At 44.0% G+C, this 9,871-nt stretch overlaps 1 protein-coding gene across 2 annotated transcripts in view; it reads right to left on the bottom strand.

The window, feature by feature from the left end:
- LOC139578065 (anoctamin-5-like) overlaps positions 1–9,642 on the bottom strand; it is a 66,897-nt gene extending 57,255 nt beyond the window's left edge. Inside the window, exon 1 of one of the 2 annotated variants that reach the window (XM_071405244.1) lies at positions 9,384–9,642. In XM_071405244.1, the coding sequence (XP_071261345.1) occupies positions 9,384–9,462 (79 nt within the window). In that variant the 5' untranslated portion in view covers positions 9,463–9,642. The remainder of the gene's footprint in view (positions 1–9,383) is intronic. The other variant, XM_071405245.1, reaches the window with a different exon arrangement.
- Positions 9,643–9,871: the final 229 nt, after the last annotated feature.

Genomic DNA, 9,871 nt, shown 5'->3' with positions numbered 1-9,871 from the left:
TAATACACTTGTTTCCCAGTACAGAAAAGTCTGACTTAATACAGTCTGACTTAATACACTTGTTTCCCAGTACAGAAAAGAGAGGTAAAGAGAAGGAGATGTCACGACAGAAGTCTGACTTAATACACTTGTTTCCCAGTACAGAAAAGTCTGACTTAATACAGTCTGACTTAATACACTTGTTTCCCAGTACAGAAAAGAGAGGGAAAGAGAAGGAGATGTCACGACAGTGCACTGGAACAGTGCAGTGCAGTGGAACAGTGCAGTACAGTGGAACAGTGGAACAGTGCAGTACAGTGGAACAGTGCAGTACAGTGGAACAGTGGAACAGTGCAGTACAGTGGAACAGTGCAGTACAGTGGAACAGTGCAGTGCAGTGGAACAGTGCAGTACAGTGGAACAGTGGAACAGTGCAGTACAGTGGAACAGTGCAGTACAGTGGAACAGTGGAACAGTGCAGTACAGTGGAACAGTGCAGTACAGTGGAACAGTGCAGTACAGTGGAACAGTGGAACAGTGCAGTACAGTGGAACAGTGCAGTGCAGTGGAACAGTGCACTACAGTGGAACAGTGCAGTACAGTGGAACAGTGCAGTACAGTGGAACAGTGGAACAGTGCAGTACAGTGGAACAGTGCAGTACAGTGGAACAGTGCAGTACAGTGGAACAGTGGAACAGTGTATTACAGTGGAACAGTGCAGTACAGTGGAACAGTGGAACAGTGTATTACAGTGGAACAGTGCAGTACAGTGGAACAGTGTAGTACAGTGGAACAGTGTATTACAGTGGAACAGTGGAACAGTGCAGTACAGTGGAACAGTGCAGTACAGTGGAACAGTGCAGTACAGTGGAACAGTGCAGTACAGTGGAACAGTGGAACAGTGTATTACAGTGGAACAGTGCAGTACAGTGGAACAGTGGAACAGTGTATTACAGTGGAACAGTGCAGTACAGTGGAACAGTGTAGTACAGTGGAACAGTGTATTACAGTGGAACAGTGCAGTACAGTGGAACAGTGCAGTACAGTGGAACAGTGCAGTACAGTGGAACAGTGGAACAGTTGAACAGCGGATTACAGTGGAACAGCGGATTACAGTGGAACAGTGCACTACAGTGGAACAGTGGATTACAGTGGAACAGTGGAACAGTGCAGTGCAGTGGAACAGTGCAGTACAGTGGAACAGTGGAACAGTGCAGTACAGTGGAACAGTGCAGTACAGTGGAACAGTGCAGTACAGTGGAACAGTGGAACAGTGCAGTACAGTGGAACAGTGCAGTGCAGTGGAACAGTGCACTACAGTGGAACAGTGGATTACAGTTGAACAGCGGATTACAGTGGAACAGTGGATTACAGTGGAACAGCGGATTACAGTGGAACAGCGGATTACAGTGGAACAGCGGATTACAGTGGAACAGTGGATTACAGTTGAACAGCGGATTACAGTGGAACAGTGGAACAGTGTAGTACAGTGGAACAGTGGAACAGTGCAGTACAGTGGAACAGTGGAACAGTGCAGTACAGTGGAACAGTGCACTACAGTGGAACAGTGGATTACAGTGGAACAGTGGAACAGTGCAGTACAGTGGAACAGTGGAACAGTGCAGTACAGTGGAACAGTGCAGTACAGTGGAACAGTGCAGTACAGTGGAACAGTGGAACAGTGCAGTGCAGTGGAACAGTGCAGTACAGTGGAACAGTGGAACAGTGCAGTACAGTGGAACAGTGCAGTACAGTGGAACAGTGCAGTACAGTGGAACAGTGGAACAGTGCAGTACAGTGGAACAGTGGATTACAGTGGAACAGTGCAGTACAGTGGAACAGTGGAACAGTGCAGTGCAGTGGATTACAGTTGAACAGTGGATTACAGTGGAACAGTGGATTACAGTGGATTACAGTGGAACAGTGCAGTACAGTGGAACAGTGTATTACAGTGGAACAGTGGATTACAGTGGATTACAGTGGAACAGTGCAGTACAGTGGAACAGTGGAACAGTGGAACAGTGTATTACAGTGGAACAGTGCAGTACAGTGGAACAGTGGAACAGTGCAGTACAGTGGAACAGTGGAACAGTGTATTACAGTGGAACAGTGCAGTACAGTGGAACAGTGGAACAGTGCAGTACAGTGGAACAGTGGAACAGTGCAGTACAGTGGAACAGTGGAACAGTGCAGTACAGTGGAACAGTGTAACAGTGCAGTACAGTGGAACAGTGGAACAGTGTATTACAGTGGAACAGTGGAACAGTGTATTACAGTGGAACAGTGCAGTACAGTGGAACAGTGCAGTACAGTGGAACAGTAGAACAGTGCAGTACAGTGGAACAGCAGAACAGTGCAGTACAGTGGAACAGTGGAACAGTGCAGTACAGTGGAACAGTGAAACCCGACCCTTAAATCTGATTACTTTTCCAGAAATCCTGGTAACAAGATTCTCGGATTCAACAGGACATAAGCAGGAAATCCCACCCTTGATTAATCCATGCAAGATTGTGGCCCCAGAGTGCACACTTCGGGAGAAAGGTGGAGAAATGGGACAGAGCCTTCAACATTTCAGACTAGAACAATTCAACTGCTGCTGGCATATTGTGCTCAGTGGACTACTGTGGAATACAACGATGCAAAACTAGACTAGCACTAACTCTGCTACACCAAGAGGTAGCTTCTTATGCCCAAAAGTCTTCAGTCAGCCTCACACAGAACACTCGTTGTTCCCCACAGAGGACAGCTGATTACTTGGGGGAAATACCACAAGGACACAGGCCTCTCGGGACTCTCTGATCAACATCGAGGATAGGAGAAGGGAAGTGTATAGGGACCGGCGTGACTCTGTCAACAGACATAACTCTCTGTTCAGAAAATACCACACAGCCAAGGAGGAGAGGTGTGGTCTATAGGCTCAGATAGTGAAGGAGATGAGAGGTGTGGGCTATAGGCTCAGATAGTGAAGGAGAGGAGAGGTGTGGTCTATAGGCTCAGATAGTGAAGGAGATGAGAGGTGTGGGCTATAGGCTCAGATAGTGAAGGAGAGGAGAGGTGTGGGCTATAGGCTCAGATAGTGAAGGTGAGGAGAGGTGTGGGCTATAGGCTCAGATAGTGAAGGAGAGGAGAGGTGTGGTCTATAGGCTCAGATAGTGAAGTAGATGAGAGGTGTGGGCTATAGGCTCAGATAGTGAAGGAGAGGAGAGGTGTGGGCTATAGGCTCAGATAGTGAAGGAGATGAGAGGTGTGGGCTATAGGCTCAGATAGTGAAGGAGATGAGAGTTGTGGGCTATAGGCTCAGATAGTGAAGGAGAGGAGAGGTGTGGGCTATAGGCTCAGATAGTGAAGGAGATGAGAGGTGTGGGCTATAGGCTCAGATAGTGAAGGAGAGGAGAGGTGTGGGCTATAGGCTCAGATAGTGAAGGAGAGGAGAGGTGTGGGCTATAGGCTCAGATAGTGAAGGAGATGAGAGGTGTGGTCTATAGGCTCAGATAGTGAAGGAGAGGAGAGGTGTGGGCTATAGGCTCAGATAGTGAAGGAGAGGAGAGGTGTGGGCTATAGGCTCAGATAGTGAAGGAGAGGAGAGGTGTGGTCTATAGGCTCAGATAGTGAAGGAGATGAGAGTTGTGGGCTATAGGCTCAGATAGTGAAGGAGATGAGAGGTGGGGGCTATAGGCTCAGATAGTGAAGGAGATGAGAGGTGTGGGCTATAGGCTCAGATAGTGAAGGAGATGAGAGGTGTGGGCTATAGGCTCAGATAGTGAAGGAGATGAGAGGTGTGGGCTATAGGCTCAGATAGTGAAGGAGATGAGAGGTGTGGTCTATAGGCTCAGATAGTGAAGGAGATGAGAGTTGTGGGCTATAGGCTCAGATAGTGAAGGAGATGAGAGGTGGGGGCTATAGGCTCAGATAGTGAAGGAGATGAGAGGTGTGGGCTATAGGCTCAGATAGTGAAGGAGATGAGAGGTGTGGTCTATAGGCTCAGATAGTGAAGGAGATGAGAGGTGTGGGCTATAGGCTCAGATAGTGAAGGAGATGAGAGGTGTGGGCTATAGGCTCAGATAGTGAAGGAGAGGAGAGGTGTGGGCTATAGGCTCAGATAGTGAAGGAGATGAGAGGTGTGGGCTATAGGTTAACAATGGAAAAAATCAGTTCTTTAATACATGCAGAATTATCTACAAAGTAGTTATCCAATAACTCAAAGGTTTTGATAATAAGTCCAATTCCCCTTTAGGTTAGCTAATACACAGGGCTTAAAGGCCTAAATGTGGTGTGTGTATCGTTGTGGCTATCTCCAGGTTATCTCTAAAGTACCAAGTTCACAATCAGTTACAGACACAATTTCAACTATAACGAGATATAAAATGATAAATGTATTTTGAAGTGCCCAAGATGTCATTGACCCCATACCTCCAGGTTGTTAAGGGAGACTACAGTAAACAGTATCCTACTTTTCTATGACTTAGCTCAACCTAATGACCCCCTATTACCTGTATAGTACATGACCTTTGACGGAAGTAGTGCACTTGTCCTGAGACAAGTCACAGTCTTGTCAAATAACTTTGTTCTATAAGACGTATCCTTGTTTGCTTTGCTTTCCTGTGACAGGAAACTTCACCCTGACCTATTCTACCAACTAGAGCAGCTAACAAGCTGCGGCCACACTACAGAAGCAACTTCCTGTTGCCTGCAGGAGGGGCAGGTACTCACCATACACCAGACCCGACGCACGCACGCTAATGATAGGCGGGTCAACTGTTTGTTCACCCGCACCCACCCGCAATTGCTAATAACCCATCCACAAACGCACGATTATATGTGATAAAGTGACAATGTGAAGCCTGCACACGACTCAAACCCACAAATATAGAATTATATGTGTTTAAAGTGACAATGTGAGGCCTGCACACGACTCAAACCCACAAATATAGAATTATATATGATAAAGTGACAATGTGAGGCCTGCACACGACTCAAACCCACAAATATAGAATTATATGTGTTTAAAGTGACAATGTGAGGCCTGCACATGACCCAAACCAACAAATATAGAATTATATGTGTTTAAAGTGACAATGTGAGGCCTGCACACGACCCAAACCAACAAATATAGAATTATATGTGTTTAAAGTGACAATGTGAAGCCTGCACACGACCCAAACCAACAAATATAGAATTATATTTGTTTAAAGTGACAATGTGAAGCCTGCACACGACCCAAACCCACAAATGTAGAACTTGTGCAGAACTATCCTTTACCTATTTGTGTGATTATTTTTTTACTTTTTACCCCATTTTTTCCCCAATTGGTAGTTACAGTCTTGTCCCATCGTTGCTACTCCCGTACGGACTCGAAGGCGAAGGTCGAGAGCCGTGCGTCCTCCGAAACACGACCCTGCCGAGCCGCACTGCTTCTTGACACACTGCTCGCTTAACCCGGAAGCCAGCCGCACCAATGAAACACCGTACAACTGGCGACCAAAGTCATCGTGCACCGCGCCCGGCTCGCCACAAGGAGTCGCTAGAGCGCGATGGGACTAGGCCAAACCTCTTTTGACAGACCTTTTTAGATAAGCCTATGTTTCTGATTATAATATCCAACATTTTGGTTGGCTTTTTGTTAGTCAACTTGTCTATAATTAGATACATGCAGCTTCTCTTCTGTCATGATCCTACTTGTTGCCCCAGTAGACTAAATAAACCCTTACTCACTACAATAATGCCATAAATCAGGGCTGTCCAACCCTGTTCCTGGAGAGATACCGTCCTGTAGGTTTTAACTCCAACCCTGTTCCTGGAGAGAAACCCTCCTGTAGGTTTTAACTCCAACCCTGTTCCTGGAGAGAAACCCTCCTGTTGGTTTTAACTCCAACCCTGTTCCTGGAGAGATACCGTCCTGTAGGTTTTAACTCCAACCCTGTTCCTGGAGAGATACCCTCCTGTAGGTTTTCCTCTCTTCTATAACATTAGACTGCTGTTCTGGTCCTCTCTTCTATAACAGACTACTGTTCTGGTCCTCTCTTCTATAACATTAGACTACTGTTCTGGTCCTCTCTTCTATAACATTAGACTACTGTTCTGGTCCTCTCTTCTATAACATTAGACTGCTGTTCTGGTCCTCTCTTCTATAACAGACTGCTGTTCTGGTCCTCTCTTCTATAACATTAGACTACTGTTCTGGTCCTCTCTTCTATAACAGACTGCTGTTCTGGTCCTCTCTTCTATAACAGACTACTGTTCTGGTCCTCTCTTCTATAACATTAGACTACTGTTCTGGTCCTCTCTTCTATAACATTAGACTGCTGTTCTGGTCCTCTCTTCTATAACATTAGACTACTGTTCTGGTCCTCTCTTCTATAACATTAGACTACTGTTCTGGTCCTCTCTTCTATAACATTAGACTGCTGTTCTGGTCCTCTCTTCTATAACAGACTACTGTTCTGGTCCTCTCTTCTATAACATTAGACTACTGTTCTGGTCCTCTCTTCTATAACATTAGACTACTGTTCTGGTCCTCTCTTCTATAACATTAGACTGCTGTTCTGGTCCTCTCTTCTATAACAGACTACTGTTCTGGTCCTCTCTTCTATAACATTAGACTACTGTTCTGGTCCTCTCTTCTATAACATTAGACTGCTGTTCTGGTCCTCTCTTCTATAACAGACTACTGTTCTGGATCTCCCTTCTATATACCTTCAACTCTCCATTTTACAGATTTCCTGTTATTGAAATAAACTCTGACATTGTCCTTTTTTGCCTCAGTGGAATGATGTTAACTTTTTCTGCCCAAGTTCCCAAAAGTATTTTGGCATGTGGTGTATATTTGGCAAGCTTTCAGTTAGGCTTAGACTTACAGTAGGTTAGGCACTAACGCCAGATAAATCCTCCATGTAACCTATACTGTAGATACAGTGAGTCAACCCAAACATCACTCACACACACACACACACACACACACACACACACACACACACACACACACACACACACACACACACACACACACACACACACACACACACACCGAGAGAGAGAGAGAGACATAGACCTACTAAACTTTGGACCAAATGTGATCTATGTCTGAGATAAATCAGTTTATGTCTTAAGGCCAGGCACCACACCCTCATAGAGTATTTTTTCCCCCCTTTAAATTACATCACAATCAACTTTTACCAGTTGAATGTAGACACAAACATCATACTTTATTGTATTACAATTTTCCTGAAATATATTATTATAATATGCAAATGATGCAATATCTAATTAAATATGCACATATTTGGTGGATGAAGTAACAGGCAGAGTATTTCTTCCAGCTCAGAGAAAGAGGAGGGGTACTGACTAACAGCATGACCATGTTAAGCCTAAAAAGGAATTCTCGACAAGTCCGGGTCTGACCATGAGGCAGCCTGGGAAGTGTGTTAAAGGGAAGGTCTGACAACCGACAGTTTACTCTCCGGAGTTAAAATTAAAAGTTAAAATTCATTCAAATGTTAATGATGGTAGTATGATAAACTGAAGAAAAATATTAATTTTCATCCAAGTATTTTACATTTTTATGTTTACTTATTGAAAATACCAATATTTAATGGACCAAAAGAGCAACAAAATATCCAAATTGTTAGGTAGATGTAAATATTTATTATCAGCCTGGCCTTAAAACTGGCCTTGTTGTGTTGTTGGAAAACAAAGACACCTTGGCAGTGTTATCTGTGCAATTTATGATGCTCTTCTTCTTTAATCTCTTCTTCCCTATCCTAATCTCCATCACCATGGTGATATACCACATAGACTGTAAAAAGAGACACATGAACCTTGTCTAACACAATCAACAACGCACTCTTCATTGAGTCATTGGCTCATAGGGAAGTAGTCAAAAGTAATGCACTATAATAGGGAATAGGGTGCCATGGGGCTCTGGTCTAAAGTAGTGCACTATTAGGGAATAGGGTGCCATGGGGCTCTGGTCTAAAGTAGTGCACTATATAGGGAATAGGGTGCTGTTTAGGGTGTAACCTGAGCCATTCTCACTCACATCTCAGGTTTAAGTACCATAGACGTGTCTCTCTGTTATAACTTCTACATTATAAACTGGGTGGTTTGAGCGCCTGAATGCTGATTGGCTGACAGCCGTGGTATATCAGACCGTATACTACTGTTATGGCAAAACATTTATTTGTACTCTTTGTACTAATTACGTTGGTAACCAGTTTATAATAGCAATACCGCACCTCAGGGGTTTGTGGTATATGGCCAATATACCACAGCTAAGGGCTGTATCCAGGTACTCTGCGTTGCGGCATACGTAAGAACAACCCTTAGCTGTGGTATATTGGCCATATTCCACATACCCCTGAGGTGTGTTATTGCTTAAGTAACTACTGTACTAGGGTTCAGGTTAGGTTTAAGTATCAAAGACTTCTCTCTGTCATTACTTCTCTACAGTAAGTATTGAACTAAAGAACATGGTGACAGACAGTCATCTGAAAAGAATGCTGAGGATTGGGGTGCATTCAAAGTAATCCCATCTCATCTGTTTTACAGTACTACCATAGATGGTAAGGCTATAAAACGTTGCTTTGCTGACAAAGTTATGCTCAGCAGCTGTAGGGAACGTTCACTTGTAGCCTGTGTATATGAAATGCTATTCTGTATTCTGAAGCAAGCGAGACTATTTCTTCCAGATCAGAGAGAGAGAGAGGGGGGTTCCCCACTAACAACATGACCAAGTTAAGCTTAAAACGGAACGCTCGACAAGTCCGGGTGCCGACCATGAGGCAGGCTCCGTAGTGTGTTAAAGGGGAGGTCAGAAAACCAACACTTTACTCTCCGGACAAAAACTGATTTTAACAATGACTATGCTGATAATACACAGTAAAACGGCGACCAGTGGTAAAACATAAAGTCCTGGATAGATTGAATAGCACCGTTATTATAATACTTTATCGATGTCCATGTTCCTGCATGGTAATGTAATTACTGTATTTTAAGAAATCTTTAAGAGGTTGCTGATATTTTAAACCGTATCAATCTGAGTAGTCTACAGATCTACTGTAAATCAACTTCTAAAATAATGGCTTTATTCAATAAAACGGTAAATTGTTGGGGTCTGGGACATATTCATTCTGTACATGACAAAGTGTGTATTAGGCCTAGCTCATGTTTACGGTCCCTTCGGTTGAGTTGGTCTGCATAGAATACAATTAAATGCGTAACTGTTAGGCCTATAAGCAACAATATGATTGTATAAATTACAGATCAATCTACATCTCATACCTAAAGACAAATAACGTACTAATTTGATTATCAAAAAGCTGTAAACAAGCAAGAGCATGGAACATCAACCCGTTCAATGCGGCGCTGTCTGCCTAACTAGTCTGACACAAGTAAACCGAACAATTTACCATCACATAGAGAGTTCCGGCTCATCTCAATCAAAGTTTCATCTGCAATCTTTCCCGTTAGTCGACTCCTGTCACTCATCTTGCCGAGCCCTTGCGAAACGACCGTCGGCCCGGTAAAAACACAGAGGATCGGGTATCTTTTGAGTCAGGACTCCAACGCCCACGCCTTACGCTCCGGACGCACTTTGAGCGGTAAATGTACTGCTGCTACCTTCTCAAGATGAATCTTGAAACAGCGCTCAAGAAACACTACCAAGCACCAAAGTCCCCTGACAAAAAATATTGTCATTAAAGGGGAGGGGCCTGACTCCAAAACTCTGTCAGCACTGAGCTGGTTACGTTCAACCGTTACAGACGGTGTAACACAAGATTGGCCTACTTTATAAAATCATCGTACAAAGTGATTCAAAGGACAAGATCATAAAATAATTCTTACTGCTTTAATGTGGCCAAAAAAAAGTGACTTTATAGGACAGCTTTGTCATTTA

The sequence above is a fragment of the Salvelinus alpinus genome, chromosome 6 (assembly GCF_045679555.1).
Source record: "Salvelinus alpinus chromosome 6, SLU_Salpinus.1, whole genome shotgun sequence".
In the NCBI taxonomy this organism is placed as follows: Eukaryota; Metazoa; Chordata; class Actinopteri; order Salmoniformes; family Salmonidae; genus Salvelinus; species Salvelinus alpinus.
The sequence above is the reverse complement of the archived record's forward strand: the minus strand, read 5'-3'. Positions and strand labels throughout refer to the sequence as shown.